We start from the raw sequence: 21,369 nt of genomic DNA on the forward strand, positions 1-21,369 counted from the left end.
AAAAGCTAGAGTAGATAATAAATAAAGAAATAAATAAGGAAAATCATACTGCTACTGGAATGGCTTAAAGAATAGCAAAAAATCATCGCTAATCTGTTCATAATATTTTTTTATAATGAACAATTTAGCCAACAGGAGTCACTGTTCAAAGCATTAAAGAGCCCCTATTCTAGCCAAGTCTGCTCTGATTGGTCAGCTGGCCCACTCAGTTGTGATTGGTCGACTAATTCCAAACAAGCCACTGGGCGGGGGTGTCCTCACGCAGCACCAATGGGCAGCACGTGTGAAAAACTGGGCTGGCATTCTCAAGTAGTGACATCACTAATGGATGAATTTGGGCGGTGTTTTTAGGCGGAGAGAAATTAGTTGTGAATTTCTTTTTTGTTTTTTACTGTATACATCTATTACAAACACACAAGCTATATAACACACTAAAAACAGGAGAAATAAGCAGAATAAGTGCCTGATCTGAATGCAATATCGAACAAATGAGTTGGCGCTAATTACTACGATGATTACTACATATTCACTGGATGTTATCAAGATCAGTCTCTCCCTAACGAGGTCACCTGGGGTGAGATTTTATGGACATGCACACAAGAATTTAAAATAAATATATTTTATTACTTTGCCAGGACAGTTCATGGTAAAGTGTAACAGTATATCAACATAAAAAGCATATGTTAATGTACAAACAAAGACAATATTTAAAATGGAGAGCTGAAACAGCTTTGAAGCTCAAACTTCAGAGCAGCTCCTGAGGTCGTCTTCCAGGGGCTGATGGGGGGGGGGCGGGGGGATCCACAACAACCCCTGCCCCTCCCACCACCGTGCCCAGCAAGACGCCATCGTCATGTCTCATGTTAACACCACTATACAACACATGGGAGGCATGTGATTGGTGGTGGGGGTCTCTGGTACGGATGGGAAACAGGCGAACTCCCCCCCCCCCCAGGACGGACAACAACAACAGAGCTGCTGCTATGACTGATATGGGGGTTCATGGCTCCTGTGTGAGGTGTTGTATGTAGGGTCAGACCGATATGTGGGGCTGTTGTTGCGTTGTTATGCCTGTGTTGCTATATTTTTGTGTTTTAATTGTTGTTTAGACAGTCATGTTGCGCGTGTCAATGAAATATTCATTTTGTAACCCCACCCTCTTTTTCATTTTTTTGTGCCGCATGCCAGTTAGACCAGACCCAGAGCGTCATAAAATGGCGCCCAAGCGCACCTTAATACGACGCTAAAGGAAAACCGCCAGCCTCGTGCTCAACTCCGTATCAACTAATGGGTTACATCGGAATCAAGTCCGATATTAACTATTATTCACTGAAGTCAGCCAATTAAATGGAGAACACTTAAGTTTGGATGTTTTATTGTGAGAAATGTACACCTATGGTGCGACTGCGCGGCTAGCTTTGTTAGCTTATTGTTAACTTTGTCTGCCGTGCAGTGGCTCGTTCAGAGCTTTTACACAGCTAAAGAGCGAGTGTCTACAGGCGGAAACTAGGTTGATAAGAGTGCTTATGAACCAAAAAAAGTCACATTTCAGGCTTTTAAACTCAGACCAAGAGGCTGAAATGTTCCACAGGACTGCAGAGATGGATGATAATTCTCTGTACATACGTCATTGTTCCTATGAAAATACTGATGAGTGCAGCTTTAAGATATTTTCAGCAGAGCGTGGTTGTCTAAAACCTAATAGACAAAGCCGATTGAGGGACATGGGCTAATAAAAGACCAAAATCCAAAATCAGTTTTTCAAACCCCATATCGGTCCAACCCTAGTTCATTAACCTGTTAACCAAACAGCTGTCGAGTGATTGGGTTTGATTGATTGAAGACAGCTGATTGGCTCCCTGGCTGAGGAGGAGCAGCTCTGTTGTTAGACACGGAACAGGAACAGAACATGTAGACGCCCTCGGGTGCTGAGGTGGTCCACGTCTCCTCTTTCTCGTCCCAAATTATAAATCTGCGCGTGTTGTGCGGACTCCGACCCGGATGCCCGGATCGGTCCACCAAGTTCCGTTTCCTCCTCCTTATTTTCAGCACTTGGATGTGAGTTGATGTTCTAGAGGACAAATAACTGAGCGTCGTTTCCACAGAGCTGCCAATCGGAATGCAAAGCACACGCCATTTATATAACATCTCTGCAGTGAGCTAGATAGTAGAGTATTACAGTTACGTCGGTACAACATTCAACAGAAACGAACAAGAGGAATTCAGCATTGTGAGGTTGTTTCCTAGAGGAACAGATAAGAAGGCCCCGCTGCGGCCGGGCGCCTCAGGGCTGTCCCGGCGCTGCAGGGGTGGATGTGGACATTCTTCAGCTGTGAAGGTTTTCCAGCTCGAAACAAAAAAAAAAAGAAAAAGAGAAACACCAAGATGCCTCCCTTCATCTCTCACCAGGAGAGCAAGAGAGAACCAAGGGAGAGCATGTCCTATGTTCCATTGAGATAGAAGTATTCCTTAACACTGCATATCATTCTTCTGACAGACTCCGTGACATTATTCACATTCAAACGCGTAAAAAAAAAAAAAAACTGAACCAGCTCTGGTTTCCCTTATGATATGTATTTCTTAGCAGGGATGGAATGCAGATGGGTTTTTCCTATGTGCTGCTGAGACCCAGAAGCCTTTGCTGCCCCGAAGGGCTTTCTCATGTCCCGGTTTCAGATCAAATACGCAACGTCAACACAGCAGTTTCACTATGGTTTTGCGCTGGTAGAAGATATTTGTGCCAGGTTGTGAACTCACATCTGGGACTTGGTGTCATCAAACTGAATCATTTATCAGCTGCTGTTTCCAAGGAGAAGAATCAACTGTAAAATTAGTTTTTGTATTTATAATTTTGGTTTTTATGGCCTTTAATGGTCAGGATAGCTTGAAGACAGCAAAGGGAGAAAGGTGGGGGCTGACAAGAAAGGGCCACAGGTTGGATTCGAACCCCTGTCATTAGACTACATGGGGGGGGGGATTCTCTACTCTACTCTATCATCCATGGGGTTGCTCCAAGCTTTTTGCGCTGTAGCATGATTTGAACTTGGGTTTTAATCCATTCGGTTTCATGCCTGTATATCCAGAAGTCCATCCACATTCATTTTTAATCAAATTCCAAACTTAATATACACCTTGAAATAACAAAACATTCAAATTCAGATAAACCAAATTCAATACCTGCTGGCACAAATATCTGCTTATAACCCCTGACCAGTATTAAAAGCTGCTAATATAGTTTTTGAACTAAGATGGAGTCATCAGTAGAGCTCGCGACGTACAGTACGGGTGACAGCATTCCCAAAACTTTTTGGGATTACTAATCTCTGTGGTGGATTACTAATCTCTGTGGTGGATTACTAATCTCTGTGGTGGATTACTAATCTCTGTGGTGGATTACTAATCTCTGTGGTGGATTTCTTTTGTGCTTAACTCCTTGGGTGTGGAGGGTCTGCTGTTACCCTTCATGTTGCTACATTTCACAGGTCAGAGTTAGAACTGGGTCCCGAGTTCAAAACCTTTCTCCTTATCGAAATCTAGGAGGAAATCCCGTCGGCGTCAGTGAGCCAATCAGCATGCAGCATGCTTCTACCGAGATCTATCAATGTTGGTGATTGGCTGTCTGACGTTACGACGCTTTACTTTACACACAGAGACTCACGCAGTAGGAGCTTTAACATGGATTTCATAAAAATTGGTATTGAAGTCACGGCGTTGCTATCGGCACTGGTGAGTGGAGCGGGTTCGGCCCGCCGGGGCAGCTGGGTAGTGAAGGATCTGGGTCTAATAAGAGGATATAATGGAGTTGATTTCTTATTGTTCACAGGCCATCATGTGTCAAGAGCCTCGGCCTGCTTCCATCAGGTGAAGAGCTCAGCTGGACCTACTGTCCAAAGAGAAGCTTCATCATCAGGAATCACATTATGCAATAAAATGTAATAAATGTTTGCTTCATTATGCAATGACATCCGCATTTTTTAATTAAAATCCTGAACGCAATATTTCAAAAATATCTCCTTTTGTAATAAATTATTAGATAATTAAAAGTAAAAGATTTTTTTCAATGAATATATACGAATATGGCGTATGATTTAATAACCAACCAACGTTGATGTATTTTCTCTAATGGCTTTGAAAGGCATTTGAAGAAAAACCAAAAGTTAATAAATATAGCCAATTTCTCCATGGTCTCCATAGTAATATCCTAACTTACACGCAACATGGTGCCTGTGAATGCGAAAAAACGCTGTTTTATTACATAATGAAGTGAAAATGTATTACATTTTGACTTTTTATCACATAATGTGAAGTTACACTCCTTCTGCAGCATTGAATGCTTCCGCCGTCAAGTCAAGTGAACGTTGGGCGAGGGCTGGTGCCCCCCCCTCCCCCACTGTGTGCTTTCTACAGTAGTGTACAATCGTCCCGACCCACGTGGTCCGGTCATCAGTGTGTCTTAAGGATTGCATTGCCCCCCGTGTTACACCGGTTCTAACAAGACACTTGAAAAGGGAAAGAAAAGCGGGTTGAGGAGCTCTGCTCATAAGGCCGTTAACAGAGCCCATGTGTGTGTGTGTGTGTGTGTGTGTGTGTGTGTAGAGCCCGGTCGGTAGCACACGCTGTTAGCCGCAGATACACACTCATTAGGTTGACATTTTGGCAATCTTTCCAAAAGGCCAAAGCTGCCATCTGTGGTCAGATTCAACGCTCAAATACAACACGTGCTAGTTCACATAGAAAACAAGAAGTTAAAGGGTGCAAGGAGTGTTACATGTGACCTATAGCAACATGGAAAAATTCAAATATGTGTCTTTTTTTTGTAGTTTTGGCCATGATTTCTATCAATTTGATAACATTGTAGTCAAAGTAACTGCTGAGAGCTCAGAACTTGGGGACATCACTTCAAATACAAGAAACTACATGTTATGTAGACAGTTTTCCTGTGCATTTAGCAACAATTTGGGTGTTTACCTTCGTCTTAACCGCCAGGGGTTTAGGTTATCTTGTTATCTGGTTAACTCCTTGTTTCTAGTCAAGAACGAGGGAAGTACATTACTAGGATAAAGCCTGACATGTCCGCTCTGTGTGTTACCGTCCCTTCGCTACAGGAAACTACAGGAAACTCAAAAATATCACGTTTTAAAAATGAAGAACTCAATGAAAAACACTTGGATCGTGCAACAAGTCGGACTTTCTTGGTTCTTTTGGTAAATGATTTTAAAGATTTACAAAGAATATGTTTGTCATCTCCTCTCTGCTAAGTGCTGAGACGGGGGGCGGGGGGCAACGTGCCAGTCAGGAAAGAGAGAACGTGGCTTCATGACGTCCGTTTCAAGGATTTATTTTCATCTCAGTTTAGTTGTTGCTGTGCCAACATTTGTCTTCCTACGTATGCTCTCATACATTAGTTTCCCTGGCGATGGGACCTTCTATCCCACTCAACAAAATCTTGTTGGTGGAAATGAGATTAAGAAATACCAAGTAGACTACATCTTCCTCGTAGAATGGACACTTAAATATAAGCGTGATGCCGTGGGGGAACAGATTTTGGCGCGTTAAACCTCTCAACTGACCAGATGATAGTAATAAAGTGAAACACAGTTTGAGTTGAATCATGGTTAATAACAGGGAAATGGATCCAAAAAGAGTCCTATGTGATCCCAGCCTGCTGTGGAGAACACTCTGGCATCTATCAGCCGCCTCATCGTCCCCATTGGTCGTGACAGTGAGGGAAACTGACTCAGTTGATTTCATAGACCGGCTCGTTGGAAATCTAATCCCCTTCGTCGGGTCTCGGTGATTCACGTCGAGACCGAGACTTAACCCTTGTGTTGTCTTCCCGTTAACCATGAATTTAACCATTCCAGGTAAAAAATGTAATTTTTTTTTTTTTTACTTTTCCTATGTTTTTGCTGCTTTTTCTGATTTATTTCTCACTTTTTCCAGCTTTTGGCGCTCTTTTTAAAAACCTGAGCCAATTTAATAACAGGTTTTACTCTTATTCTTGGAATTCATGGTCAACAAACCTCATTTACATCAAATTATATGCATGTTTTTTAGTTAAAAAGGCAGGAATTAGGAAGTATTTTGACTAATAGTTAAGATCAGAGGGTGTTGAGTGGATCAACGATGGGGAGATGTCAAGGTTTAGTCCAGATACTGGTTTGAAACCATTAAAAAAAAAAAGAATTCAAATGCCATAAGATTAAATAAAACACCCAAAAAATCAATGAAGGTAATCATTAATTTTACCTCAAGGATGTTGTATGGACTCATCCATGTTATTTTGGGGCAATTTGGTTGAAAGAAATCCATATTTCTGATATAAAACCCTTAGAAATGGGTCAATTTGACCCGAGGACAACACGAGGGTTAAACAGACGACGCCAATCTGATGAGTGTGTATCAAAGGCTTCGGCTGTCGTGCTTCTCTCCTTTGAGGAAACCGTGGAACAGACTCGGCTGTTGATATGGAGAGAAGCTTTGCATTCTGGCGGCGTGGATGTACACTCATTCATGTAGAGACATGAACCGAGAAAAAAAAACGTTTTTAAATATAGGAGCAAATATAAAATATTAGACTTCCGTAATGTCTATATGCAACAACATTCTAGATAACATTTTGAAGGACTTACAAGTAGTCCCGCTTTAAACCTTGATGTATCGCCTCAAAGATAATATTTAAGACAATGAAGAAGCACCACAAAATTCATCATAGAAACAGAGATCTAACCATACAATGGTATGTACAATGCACGTATGCCAACAATACGAGAAATGAGAAGAGATGAGGACATAGAAAGAGGAGTAAAACCACTTCTCCAACTCCCGTCATGCAGATAAGAATTTACACAGGAGACCTGAGGGGTATCATCTCTGGCGGCTTGCGAGGGCCACGCCCTTCCTGTCCCAGAGACACCTTCCAATTAAGAGCTCAATTCTGAATTATACACAAAGCACTGATCCTTTGAGGCCTCCGTGTTCACGTTTTCTTTTTAAGGAAGGGGAACTTTAGGGGACATGGGGGAGAAAAATAGGACCAGGATGTAGAGATAACGGAATACCAAGCAAAGGAGTGGCGGTAGAGGGGTTATGGAGGGTCAGATGTCAGAGAGAGCCTCCTAGGGCTCGTCGCTGGGCGGCGTGGCCGTAGCCCCCTCGGCGTCCGACTCCGGCGACTCTGCGGCGTCCTCGTTGGGGCTGCCTTTGCTGCTGGGGCTGGCCCCCGCCTCGGCCGACGTGCTGCTGCTGCTGCTGCTGCTGCTGCTCTGGCCATCTTGGCCCTCCGAGTTCTCCAGCATCTCCTGGATGAGCGGCGGCATGGAACCCGGGATCTCCATCTTCAGAGAGATGACCCGCTCTGCTCCTGCAAGACCAGGATGACGCCACAAAATGAGGATTCAAATGAAGAGCATGAAAGGTCATTACGGACGTTCGAGAAGTTCTTAAAACTCTAACTCATGGTCCACTTACTACTTTATTTCTGACCTTCTTAACATTCATGTAGAGTTGTATTTCTGATAGAAGTCCAACATTCACTCTACTTATAGCTCTGTGTTGGTCTCCACCACCCTTGAGAAAAATACCTGGCAAATGAAATTCTTTTTTTAAAGTCCCTAACAATATTACAGCCTACAAGTCCAGCTGAAATGATTAGCAGATTAAACATTTAGTTTAGTAGATTGGCAGAACTGTTGGATTGTTTCCAGTTTCTGAGGATTTTTGTTATTAGTACTTTTACTTAAGTAAAGGATCTGAATACTACTTCCACCACTGATCTGCAGCTATCAAACAAATACACTCAACAACATACACCTCTTTAAGTCTTATTGTTAGTCATGCAACAATGACTCTTCAGTCACACACATTAAAGGAAGTTAAATTAGCGGCTGAGACTTCAAGGTGAGGTTTGCTGCTTGAAGACCAACAGAAGAAGAGAATTTAGAAGACTTGTGGTTTTCGAGCCAGAACTGTAGCAGGATGTGGCTACATACCAAACCCTTCATGCCTCAGTGTGCATCAAATGAAGCAGTTGTGGAATCGTCTGACAGTGTCTCAACAACCCTTCCGTTGCCAAGTGGCAGCAGCTATTTTGGGCACACTTAGTTCTGGAAGTAACTGTTTTTTTTCTTTTCTTAGACAATTCCAGGTGACTCGCAGTGGGAGCACTGAATCCCTCCTGTTTGCATCGTCAGAAGAAAAGATCATCAGCTGCGTTAGGAACCCTGAATCTGGTGTTTTGCTTGTGAACATGAAAACTCGAGGTGAGAAGTACCTTTGACTCTAAGAAAACTAGGGCCCGGTATCATTGACCCTTAAAGTGATACTGATACCAATACTTTATTTCATTCCTTTTCCCCTACTTCGTTTGATACCCATCATGAATTGGAGCATCCTGAACTGCCAAATTGGTTAAATACGCCGCTCTCGACAGTCTGGGCTGGAGCTGCTGTGGAAGTGGGCCCATCACACGTCGCATTCAGTTCAAGAAAATGAGCAAAACTTTTCAAATAGTCATTTTTTTTTCTAGATCTGGGTTCAAAAAGGATCAAATGCAGTAATCAATCGACTGGAGAAGTTTTCTTACTACTCGGTACTCAGAAGGTAATCAGTAACGTGCCCAGCCTTAAAGAAAACCGCATCTTAAATAAATTGACTTTCAGATTCTGGATCACTTTTGGAAGTAATTTAGCCACAGCAAACGTTAAGAAGTCTCTGCTGCTCTTCTTCGCCATAGCAACGGTCGTCGAGGCCCAGTGCCCGCAGCAGACCCAGACCGCCCTTATACAATATGGAGAAAATCAAATATCACAATAATCTTGACCAAATAGCCTCAGTGTCGATGTTGTAGGGTTGACTATTCATTCTTTACCAAACGTTATATACACAAAGAGACTTTATGAGATAAACCTAATAGACTTATTATTAGAAATGTTGATGTATTGACAATGTGGGAAAAGAAAAATAATTTAATTTTTCCTTTAACTATGTAAATACTGGAAATTCCGTCCATATCCGTGCATAGAATTTCTGATTCTGAATAGTCTGGTAAAGAAAATTACATCACTTGACTCTAACCCATCCTCTAAATCCAGGAAAAGAGCACTTACCATATCACGACATTACCATATCCAAAATCAAAGACAAAATCTAGTTTCAAATCCCAATATCGATATAATATTGATATATTGCCCAGCCCTACTTTTGACTGCAATCTCCCAACATGACAGTAGGTCCCATCCTACCTTTAGCGCTGATGCTGCGCAGGTCTGTGATCTTCATCAGGGTTTTGGGGAACATGTGCGGTTTGCTGGGCCGCCGCTTCCTCACGTAGATCTTCAGGGCTTCTAGGAGCGGCTCCTGGAGCTGGTCCACCTTGGAGGGCTCCTCCAGGTCCTGCCGGTCTAAACACACACACACACACACACACACACACACCAAATCAAGCTCAACCATAGACATCAGGCGTTTCTGGTGGAAATGGCAGAGTTTTAGATGGAGGCTCAACGAGTGCCCGAGAGCACGGTGATGTGGTCGAGCGAGCTAGAAGGTGACTGGAGAGAGAGAGCGGATTTGAACAAAGCAGAGAATCAGAGAAATAAACCGTTTTGCCATTTCATCTCTAATAGAATTCCTACCCATGCAGCTTTCCTGTGTCTAAAAACCAGTCTTCCATAAAAGTACTTGATAGCAATACTTTGGTAAAAGTATCATACCAGAATAGGATTTTGGTAGAAGATAAAGTCACCTTTTACAATATTACTTGAGTAACAGTCTTAAAGTGACTGATAGTTACTGTACTTAAGTAGTAAAAAGAAAGTTTATGGTATTAAATGTACTTAATTATTAGAAGTAAAAGTGTGTAACGTTATCTTCATCACCACTGTCGTTGGGGGGGTCATCGTCTGTTATTTTGATGGCAGAGCCTGCAGCAGATTCTTCCATGACATTAACTCCTCGGTGTTTGGACTCGGACTTGTCTCAGACTCGTGGGTGTTTGGACTTGGACTTATCTCAGACACTTTGAAGTTTGGACTCAGACTTCTCTCGGAGTCCTTGGTGTTTGGACTCGGACTTGTCTCGGACGTGTTGGTATTTGGACTCGGACTAGTCTCGGACTCGTTGGTAATTGGACTCTGACTAGTCTCGGACTCGTTGGTATTTGGACTCGGACTAGTCTCTGATTCATTGGTGTATGGACTCTGACTTGTCTCGGACTCGTTGGTATTTGGACTCGGATTTGTCTCAGGCTCATTGGTAATTGGACTCGGACTAGTCTTGGACTCGTTGGTGTTTGGACTCGGATTTGTCTCAGGCTCATTGGTAATTGGACTCGAACTAGTCTCGGACTCGTTGGTGTTTGGACTCGGACTTGTCTCGGACTCGTTGGTATTTGGACTTGGACTTGTCTCGGACTCGGCCATTGGATATCATATATAAATATTGTAGTTGGTGTAGACCGAGTCCAGCTCTAAAGGCTTTTGTTCTGAAGTAGCTTCCTCTGATGAAGTGCGCTGGTTAAGAATCAGGTTGTGGTGGTTTGGGGGGTTTGCTTTGATTTCTTTTCCTCTTTTGGTCCTGTCTTGTGTTTCAATCTTTCCCCCCAGCCTTGTGTTGTTGATTCTGTCCTGTGTCCCCCTGTGTGTCGGCATGTCCTGCTTCCTGTTTTATTCTGAAGTCTGGTTTTGGTCTCGTCTTGCCTTTAGTTTTACTTCCTGTGTCTTCCCGCTCTTGTGATTACCTGATGTTTACCACCTGCTTCCCTGCCCTCTTGTCTCCTGCCTCTCGTTACCTTGTGTATTTAATGTCTGTGCGTCTCTTGTCTCTTGTCAGATCCTTCTAGTTTGTCTGTCTGTCGATACTTTGTCTGCTGCCTGTTCCCCTATTCCCTGTGTGTTTGTCCTGTCTTTTCCTTGCCCTTTTTCTCCTGGACACCTGTGGATTTTGGATTTTTGCCTGTGCTTTGCCCCTTTTGGATTTTTACCGGGGTTTTGCCTTTTGTGCTCCCTTTATGTTGAACTGTTTTTCAATAGACCCCTGTGTACCTGCTCCTGCCTGTCTCCTCATCTCTGCGTTTGGGTCCTCACTCCACCCCCACCACCACACAGGTATTAGTTTAACTCATAATGAAAATCTGGAACGGGCCTGGTACACGCCGGGCTGCATCACATACAGCAGGGTACCTCCACCATCAGGTAGCTGTTCCATGTAGGCCACAGACACAACGTCAGAGAGCACTTTGTTCTAGGAATTCTTCAGGACAAGTGTCTCTCATTCGGACTCGCCCTTGACTTGGACTTGGACCTCTTTGGACTCGGTTTTGACTCTGAGTCTCAACTCGTCCTGGTCTTGGACTCAAAGGTGGACTTGATTACATCCCTGCGTGGTGGAGTGAAAGTAGAAGTTTCCGAAAGTATAAATAACAAATTAAAGTAAAGATACGTGATTTTGCAAGCAAAAGTTTTGCATACCCTGGGGGCTAAGCAACAGGGCCTTTGCATACCCCCCCCCCCCTTTCCATGAGTTTAACTGTGACAAATCCATGTCTTGGCTTTATCTGATGCAGACAAGCTTGAGGCTAAAGCATGTATCACAGCTGCTTTGATTAAGAAGGAAGAGTTCATCTCATTATGTCAACTCATTTGGTGCCGAGGAGAGACGGCAGAGATGCTAACAATGAGATAACTTGAGCAGAAAACTCATTTGAATTCCTTTTTCTTTTGAGTCGTCGTGTTAAGCTCTGATAACTGGAGGTTTTAAAGTCTCCAACAGCAGACGAGCAACAGCTGAACGCACTCAAACTTATCAGCAGACGTGCTGTTCCCAGCTTTGCATCTATTCAGACATTTCTGCACACAGTGGTTATTTGGAGGACTCAGCGGTCAAATGCTCCATTTTTAAGATTTAAAACCCCGTCAAAACATGTGTTGGACCTTTTAGTTTGCAGTTTAACTTCAGCTTCAGATTTCTCAGACTCCTTGTACATTTATCATGTACTAAGAAAACATATTTATAATTATCCCGGTTTTATGGCACACATTAAGGAACATGACAGATTAAGTTTCTGAAATTGTAATTTCACGTCTCGGAGACATAAACTAATTGATTGATGTTTATAGATTTTATTTGATGTTTTTTACATCATATTCAGCCAGTGGCTATATGGAGAAGACCAACCTTAATTTTATTTCCATCACATTGCATGCTCTTAGGGTGAGGTTTATGGAAATTAAAGTTTGGTCCACACCAGGGGTGTCAAACTCATTTTAGCTGACGGTCCACAGCTATAATTAATAAATCGACTACAAAGTAGATGGTGGTAAATCCAAACTAGGTACTTTCAAGTGATAATCTTTAATTAGGTTTTACAGTGGTATAATACAAACTGTAATATATAATGTTGTAGATATTAGAAGTGAATTGTCTGTGACACATGGTCCATTGAACACACATACACACACACACACACACACACACGGCCATAGGGTGGCAGTGTGTGCACGCAGATCAGCTGCTGCTGGCACCTGCAGTCAAGGTATGTGACTACAGACGCAACCAGAGGTGTCTCGCGATGTTCCTGGATTACGCAAGAGCCTGTAATATTTGCAGAGGCTCTGGGGACTGAGTATACATCGTTGAAAAAAAGCCCCTATGGAAATGAACGGTAGAGGGTGGCAGGTAGGAAGAACTGTGTAGAGACTTGTGTGTGAATGTGTGTGTAGCCTAACATGGGGGAGTTAGTCATGCTTTGGGTAAGTCGGTGGAAAACAACCAGAGAAGTCTTATTTCCTCTGGGAGGGCGATTCAAACATTCCTCTCAGATGACTGACACTGCAGTGACAGACCTGTATGCCACCCCCCCCCCTTTGTTTGGCAGTCAGGATAGGGCTGCCTCACTGATGGCAACCTGTGGTTGACCTGGTTTCAGACTCCTGTGGATTCCGGCTTACTTTCATCCCAAACTGGGCTGTAGCTCCACTCAATATTTATCTGGAGAAATCGATACGGGCTGACTCGGTTGAATGGAGGAGCAGTCAAGCAGGGTTTGAGTCTGGAGTGGATCACTTTATTCATTCCACTTGATGTACTCCAAGACTCCACCATCAACTCTGTCTACATCTTTAAATCAGGATTGATGCTAAACGTACGATGTAATCAGGCTGAAAAAAGCCTTTAACTTGACATTTGATAGAATGAAGGAAGGTTGTGGGATTTTTTAGACAGACATCGATGTTCCATGGGTGACGCTGCAGATACCTCATAGGCCTACTTTAAAAAAGTGTTTCCCAACCTGGGGTTCAGGACCCACCAAGGTGTCATAAGCTAACTCTGAGGGGTCACAAGAAGATGGTTACCATGATACTGAAAGAGAAAGAAAAGCCTCAGCGTATATTAGCTTTCTAGCTAATACAACCTCCTCATCTAGCAAGGTCACGTCGTGTCCTGCACCTCAGCTTGTTGACCAAGCTACCAAACCACATTAACTGGGGGCATGGGTGATAATAAACCTCTAATTTCTCAAGAGCAAAGCTAGCGAACTAACTAGCCATTAACACTAAACATTAACAACTTAATGTTGATAGTCTAGCTAGCTGTCTGGATTTACCCTGCAGAGATCTGAGGACCAGGTAACCATAGTCCTCAGATTGGACAGATAGTCTAGCTAGCTGTCTGGATTTACCCTGCAGAGATCTGAGGACCAGGTAACCATAGTCCTCAGATTGGACAGATAGTCTAGCTAGCTGTCTGGATTTACCCTGCAGAGACCAGAGGACCAGGTAACCATAGTCCTCAGATTGGACAGATAGTCTAGCTAGCTGTCTGGATTTACCCTGCAGAGATCTGAGGACCAGGTAACCATAGTCCTCCGATTGGACAGATAGTCTAGCTAGCTGTCTGGATTTACCCTGCAGAGACCTGAGGACCAGGTAACCATAGTCCTCAGATTGGACAGATAGTCTAGCTAGCTGTCTGGATTTACCCTGCAGAGACCTGAGGACCAGGTAACCATAGTCCTCAGATTGGACAGATAGTCTAGCTAGCTGTCTGGATTCACCCTGCAGAGATCTGAGGACCAGGTAACCACAGTCCTCAGAAATCCACCAGAGGTTAGAACGCTAAAACAGAGACAGAGGACGGGGACGGCCATCCGGCGGAAAATGAGGGACATCCGGTCCCGACCCCTCCAAGATTTCCCCTTATGTACTGCTAATGTCGGTTTGAAGGCGATACAGCAAGTCAGCTGTAGCACATTGAATAGCTTTGAAGGTCATGATCTGTGAATTCAGCTGATAAAGTATGGATTCCTTATTCTTCAACAACACTGCTAACCCAATCCCCAAAGACCCTTTTCATTGCCCTTCCCTTTCTGCCCTGGTTTGCTCACCTCCAGAGATGAGACAGATGGCGCTGAGGAGGCCTGTCTCCGTGTCGTCCATCTCGATGGGCAGCAGCTGGTTGGCAAAAGTGAACACCAAGTCGGTGAGCGGCCCAAAGCCAGCGTTGTGCATCTGCGTCCGGTTGAGGGTCAGCCCGTCGGAGAAGGTCATGGTGTCCTGGTCAGGGGTGTACCTCGTACAGATGCGCAGGATCTGACATGGAGGGAAGGAAGGCCGGGAGAGGGATAGTCAGCAGGGATTTAGTGGACAGGAAACTTAAAGTTATATACAGTTGGTGTTGAAATTTAGCAGTTTTTATTGCACAGACTGACAGACTCAGGGCCCTATCTTGCACCTGGCGCATCGCGGCGCAAAGAACGACGAAGTGTGTTTCATATCAATGTGCAGAACAAACTCAGCTTTCTATAAAGTGAGGCCCAAAATTGTTCCAGATCAATGTATAAAGGGGTAACTGGTGCCCATTTAAAAAGCAGAAAGATTTCTCAAATCTCTTGTGAGAACATACCTAGACAAAATAGTTTTGGTGCTTGAAATGAGCTAACAAAAGTCTTGGCTTCACAAAAGTAGCTTAACGAAAAATGGTAAATGAGTCTAAAATAAACATTCCTTGGACTTGCTGGTGCATCTGTTGTTCTCAGAGGGTTAATCAGAATCAAATTAAGAAAAAACCACAACAAACTGAAGTGGCCTGCAAGTTTAACCACTTGATTCACCATTATAACTTAATGATGTAAATACTGTATCAAAATATTCCTTTAATTGTAAATACTGTGCATATCCATACTCAAATTTCTTTATATTTCTACTCTGATATTTATATAATTTGTGCAACTGTAACACAGAATTTCTCTTTGGGGATCAGTAAAGTATTTCTGATTCTGATTGATACGCATATGGGATTGTCATGGTTTTCATTTTCACAGCTTTATGTACCTGATATATCCCCATAACCGTAGCCATGACTGATTTATAATCTGCAAAACCTGGGCAGGTAGACTCTAGAATGAGAACCTGGTTCGGTACCAGAACAAGTTTCCAATAAAAGAGCAGCAGAGACAACAAGCGCGACCAAAACAATGACCTTCCACACTCTCATACATAATGACCTTTGGGTCTCCTGGTGTGTGTGTGTGTGTGTGTGTGTGTGTGTGTGTGTGTGTGTGTGTGTGTGTGTGTGTGTGTGTGTACGCCTAATGAAGTAACCGATGGTTGATGTGAAGCCTACAGTAGCCTTTGAAGCTGTTTGAGTGGGCTGGCTCTGACAGTGAGTGGCAGGCGTGTCTGCAACATGAAACAGAATAAAACATGGCTACTGGCGGTGACTCGCACCGGCTGGCCAGGCCTACGCTTAGACACACACACACACACACACACACACACACACACACACACACACACACACACACACACACACACACACACACACACACACACACACAGTGTTTGATCTTCCTCTGACACTCCCTCACCCAGCCCCTGTGCACAATATCTACGCCCTTCACCAGAGAAATGTGCTGCTGAGTGGATGTTGACGGCCGAGCAACAGCCTGAAAGTCATCACAGCCGGCCTTCAACTTCTCACCTCTGTGTCCCTGGGAGTTCACGTCACTGCTTTGTCACATCTGACAAGTACGACCTGGTCAACACACACTCCAAAAATCCTACTATTCATTCATGGCACTGCCACTGAAACTGAGCACACACTGAAAACACATAAATATGCATCTTCATGCATTAATCATTGTTTTTGCAATTACCTCGCCAAATGCAGATCAACCTGTCACTTCCTGTCTCCTTTTCCCCTTTAAGGACACATCCACCAGGCTGCAGGGAGCGTTTACGATTTCGTAAAACGGTACCATTCTATTACCCTTTAATCATTTACTAATACTAATATATTGATTGGCCATATTGGTAACAAGCCAGCAACAATATTAACATTTGTGTTGGCAGGTTGTAGAAATCCCTTTAGTGTTAATCTGTTGTTCTATAACACCGTTTGTTATAGAAATTAGAAAAGTCTGCAGCTATTAATGTTAAAATCGTTCTGAAGGCTTTTAAAGGCCCCGACACACCCAGCCGACGTCCCGGGGGCCAGTGGCTACAACGTTGGCCCTTGCCGCTGGTATTCTTGGCTAAAATGTAGCACTGGAAGGAAATATCTCTCCACACCAGTAGACGGCAGTAATCTGTCATTCAGCAAGGGAAACCGGATATTGTTGCTATGATACCCCCAACAAACAGGTTCCTCTGGCCGAGAGATAAAGCAACAACTAAAACCAGTAAAAGCAAAGGCCAACCAGGACCTACATGAAGAGTGTGAGCCGAGTGTGACATGTCAACAGATAGAGACAAAGGCATGGTTGGAAGTCTAAAAACCCAAAAGGTTGACGCTGTGTGACAGGAGTTAATTAAATCAGTCCATCCGACAAAGTCCAAGGAAGAAAAAAAATGACACTGCTTCCACAAATTTAGCCTGGATATTTCAGGGGTTAACAAGCTCAGCTGATCAATAAATGGTTCATTAAGACAATCCCGTCAAGATTGTTAAACAAGTGCATTTTGGGAATCTCATTTAAGCAGGTTAGTATGTTGAGAGTGCATGCTACTCAGCAGTACAGGATATCAAATACTGGCCTAGTGCTGGTTGTGTAAGAACAAGCAATGAGGAAACTCCGCTTCCTTTCCTTCTCCCAGGCTGTCATCCATTCTCCATTCTGATGTCTAGTTAGCCATCGTTTCCCATTTCACCCTCCCAACATCCCTTCATCCTACACTGGTTACAGAAAATTAGCCTAACTAAATTGTCAATATTCTTGCAATAGCAATGTGCTTTCCTATAATGGGACAAGAGCGTCTGAAACATTAAGTTGTTCCATTTTACTAATTTACAGGCAGGCTGGTAAAGCAGCTTAAATGCTAGGGGGCTTAGCAGAGAGAGGTCTATCACGTGAAATACGTCTTTATGTGAAAATATCACGGTATAGGGTATTAGTTTGTTAGTTACTTTATTTTGTAATGTTTAGGTATGCAGAGATCTTTTAATAGACATGGTATTGTTGGAATGAATGCACCTAAAGAAGTAGTTATGTATGACGTGCTGTACGTTTGCCATCTTATATTCTCTTATAATGTGCAAAACTAGTTATTCCAATAGTTTGAACCTGTCTTTTTTTAGAAGGAACATTCCAACGTTATTTTGGGCCAGTGTTGACAGCTCTTATGTGATGAAAAATGAAAGGAGCCTTGTGTATGCCTCTCACAGTCGTTTGTCTGAACAACCAATCAGATGAATAGGCTGTTGACCACATGACCAAGCTTCTAGCTTCCATGATAAGCTAAGCTGTTAAGCTTGTCTACTTCATGCTCTAGCTTCATATTTAGCGTACAGACATGAGTGGTATGTACGTAATTATGTAGTCTAATATCTGTCTGCAAGAAGCTAAAATACACGTGTAACAAAATGGTGAACTATTCCTTTAATGCGCTGGACGTACTGGGCAGGCATACCTAGTTACCTAGTCCAGTCAGAGGCCAGCTCTCTGAAGCCATCCTGGAACTGAGCGGTAAACTCTGAATTATTGGACACATAACACACCTGTCATCGCTTTCTTTCCACTTTCTCTTCCTTCATGAGCAATGGATGCTAATTTACCCCCCCTCCTCCCCCGAAACCCACAACAGCCAAGCCTGGATAAGGGAGACAGAAGAGGAAGGGAAACAGCCATTTGCCATTTTCCATCTCATTAGTACAGTACATCGCTCCACTTAACATTTAACTAAATGACAAACAAACATTGAGGCTGGAAACTGTTTCTGTTTGTCTAATCTAATCTCTGCTACAGACAGCCACTCCGCAGGAAGACTCAAACGGACTGGCGTGATCAATTCATCGGCTCTTCCCTACTCCCATTGGCCGGCAGAGTGGGTCATCCAGTAAGCTTTGAGGATTGGTCTAATGGGAGCTGGGGCTTGAGGTCAAACCCCCCCGATCCCCCAGAGATCTGAGGTTATTGACTCACCACACAATGGACTGTTACACACCCAGGAACAACCGAGGGAAGACAGAATACATATTAGAATGCAATGAAGTACCAAACTCCCTGTATGTTTATGCACAACTGGATTAAGCCACTGCTATCAACAGTTCTGTAAAGGTTTTTAGCTCATTACTGAACATTTGCGAGTTTACTGAAGAAGCATCTACACTGTATCTTTGATTTGTTCTTTTAAAGGAAAACTGGTTCACAGTATCATAACTAATGCACATTAAAAAGGCTGGAAGAGACTGGGACTGAAGACCGCGCACTAACCAACACCAACATGGTCATTCTTGTGTCCAAAAGACCGAATCACTGTAGTCTCGCATGTCTAGACCTTCCTCCGCAGCGCTGCAGAGGAAGGTCTGGCTAGTCCACACAGCTACTGATTTATTGGGATTTCTTTAAACCAATCACAACCACGGCGCCCAACTAGAAATATCACGAGATCTCATGGGATGAGATCTCGCCACACCTCAAATATTCTTCAATTCTGGATTCTTTAATGGGGAGAATGTGTTGATGACGACGTGTAATTCGAAGTGCTCTTTACAAGGTAATGGAACCTTTTAGTGGAGAAAACCGCATCAGACACAAATTATTATTCCAAAGGAGAGTAGTTTTGCTGTATGCAGGAAAATAATTAAGTACATTTCATCTTTTTTTAGTGTGCATTTAGGCCTATAATTAACAATCTAATTTTTTAGTTTCACATTTTACGTTAGCAGCTTGTTGGTAAAAACAAAACAAAGAAAACCTGCGGATTCCAGCATGCCCAAAACTTCACAAAACAATGCAGCCACTTCAACCACAGAAGGACAAGTTCAAGTTCCTAAACAACAAGTTTATCCCTCCAAAATAAAAGCACCGACACCCACCAGAATGTCCAGACAGGCAGCTTTCAGGAGAGTGATCTGGTCGGCAATGGTCAGCGCTGTGAAGCCAGGCACGCGTTTGGCAAATTCCACGATCTTGATAATGCACTTAGTGGCCAGCTCGCTGAACTTGTCCCACAGGCCCAGGTCCAGCCTCACACGGTGGTCTGCACTCGAGTTCTGCAACACACACATTATGCAAACACAGACAAACAGAGTATGGCGTCAGGCGAAGAGGCAGCTCTTTTAGTCGTTGCACAGGCTGCTGCTAATGATCTCCTCAGTGCAGGCTCTTCACTCTGCTCCATATGTGTCACCCTTACGTTCAGTAAATACGCTCCAGAAGACCTGAGCTCTCAGAAACACTGGCAGGATTGTTGTTGTGAGAACGCTGAGCTGAGCCGGGCCCTGAGATAAGTGCAACGCTGTCAGTGGGATGCTTCGGTAATGATGGGACGCAGAAACGGAGCGGTGACAGGTAGCACCGAGGGGTTTGAAGCCAGAGGGGCCATTAATCCAGCTATACGGTCTAGAACTTACACAAACACTGGGGGGGAGCTGGGACGGGCGGAAGCCACGGGAGCAATGAAGACATACCCACAGATTGCAATGAGTGGAAAGAGGACAAAGTGTAAGTAAAAAGTGCTGTGAAAGGCACTGAAAGAGAGAAATGTACAGCTGAAAGGAAGGAAAGTTAAGTATGTAAGAGCAGAGAGGCATTGTGGGAGGGCAAAGGGAAGAGAAGCACAAACCAGGGAGTTTTTTTCATGGGAGGTGATGTGTAAGCTAAGATTGATGCATCAGTTTGATTTATGACAGCTTATGTATTTCGCTACTGATACATTCTTTCTTAGTCTCCCTTCGCCGGACCTTCCTCCACAGCGTTGTGGAGGAGGGTCTGGTTAGTCCACCCAACATTCCTGGATGGAAGAAAAACTTGCTCTGGTTTTTTAGCATTTCTTTAACCCTTGTGTTGTCTTCCCGTTAACCATTAACTCGTCCTTCCAGGTCAAAATTGATTTTTATTTTTTTTGTGCTTTTTCCATGTTTTTGAAATTTTTTCTGATTTTATTTCTCACTTTTTCCAGCTTTTGGCGCTTTAAAAAAAAAACCTGAGCTGGTTTAATAACAGGTTTTACACTTATTGTTGGAATTCATGGTCGACACACCTCATTCATATCAAATTATACATACATTATACAGACATACATACATTTTTAGTTAAAAAGGCAGAAATTATGAATTATTTTGACTTCTAGTTAAGATCAGAGGATGTTGAGTGGATCACAGATGGGTAGATGTCAAAGTTTAGTCCGGATACTGGTTGGAAACCATTAAAAACAAAAGAACTCAAATGCTTCTCCCATCCCAGAATCCTGTATGGACTAACAAGACCTTCCGCCGCAGTGCTGTGGAGGATGGTCTGGCACTGCGAGACCACTCTCTCCTTGATTTAATTTTGTTCACGAAGGAGAACCCGGAAATGAGTCGCGTGGGGGGACGGGGAAATGCAATGCTACCAAGCCACGGCTGAGCCGACCAATCACAGGTGTTGTGGTCTGCGTCGCCGCCGCGTGATTCTGAATGATGTAACTCGGTTTAGGGGGAAGGTGGGTCGGAGCGTAGACGGGATTTCACCAGGTCACACTCTTTCTACCAATAAGAATGATGAAGGTGTCATTTGTCCTACGCTAACAGTAGCAACAAAGCTAACAAGAGACTCAGGAAGATGTCACTTGATACAGGTATATCAATACAGGTATACCGGTACCAGTATCACTATCGCCTCCGATACTGCATCAAACACTGGTATCAATATCGGGAAGTACTGGAGTTTATGCACCGATCCCATAGCACGTAATAAAGCCCCGAAGAAAATGTACGTTAAAGTAGTTTACTTAAGTTCTTTTTCCATTATGACCATCTGTCAAACTGGATGACAAAAAGTTCTGTGGCTTCATTGTTTGTGTTTGTTCATGCGTCACAAAGAATTAAACCTGAGCCAGACCAACAACAAATATGGAAATCATATCACATCCATACAGGGATAGTAGTATA

The 21,369-nt window shown here is 43.4% G+C and overlaps 1 protein-coding gene across 1 annotated transcript in view; it reads right to left on the reverse strand.

Annotated features, from left to right (window-relative positions):
• Positions 1 to 603: 603 nt before the first annotated feature.
• Positions 604 to 21,369, reverse strand: part of LOC116693486 (retinoic acid receptor beta) — a 58,441-nt gene continuing 37,675 nt past the window's right edge. Inside the window, exons 3-7 of the mRNA XM_032522490.1 lie at positions 19,315 to 19,491; positions 14,384 to 14,588; positions 9,243 to 9,401; positions 6,376 to 7,363; positions 604 to 5,822 (exon numbers count right to left, since the gene is read on the reverse strand). Of these exons, the coding sequence (XP_032378381.1) occupies positions 7,119 to 7,363; positions 9,243 to 9,401; positions 14,384 to 14,588; positions 19,315 to 19,491 (786 nt within the window). The 3' untranslated portion in view covers positions 604 to 5,822; positions 6,376 to 7,118. The remainder of the gene's footprint in view (positions 5,823 to 6,375; positions 7,364 to 9,242; positions 9,402 to 14,383; positions 14,589 to 19,314; positions 19,492 to 21,369) is intronic.

The sequence above is a fragment of the Etheostoma spectabile genome, chromosome 8 (assembly GCF_008692095.1).
Source record: "Etheostoma spectabile isolate EspeVRDwgs_2016 chromosome 8, UIUC_Espe_1.0, whole genome shotgun sequence".
NCBI classification, from domain to species: domain Eukaryota; kingdom Metazoa; phylum Chordata; class Actinopteri; order Perciformes; family Percidae; genus Etheostoma; species Etheostoma spectabile.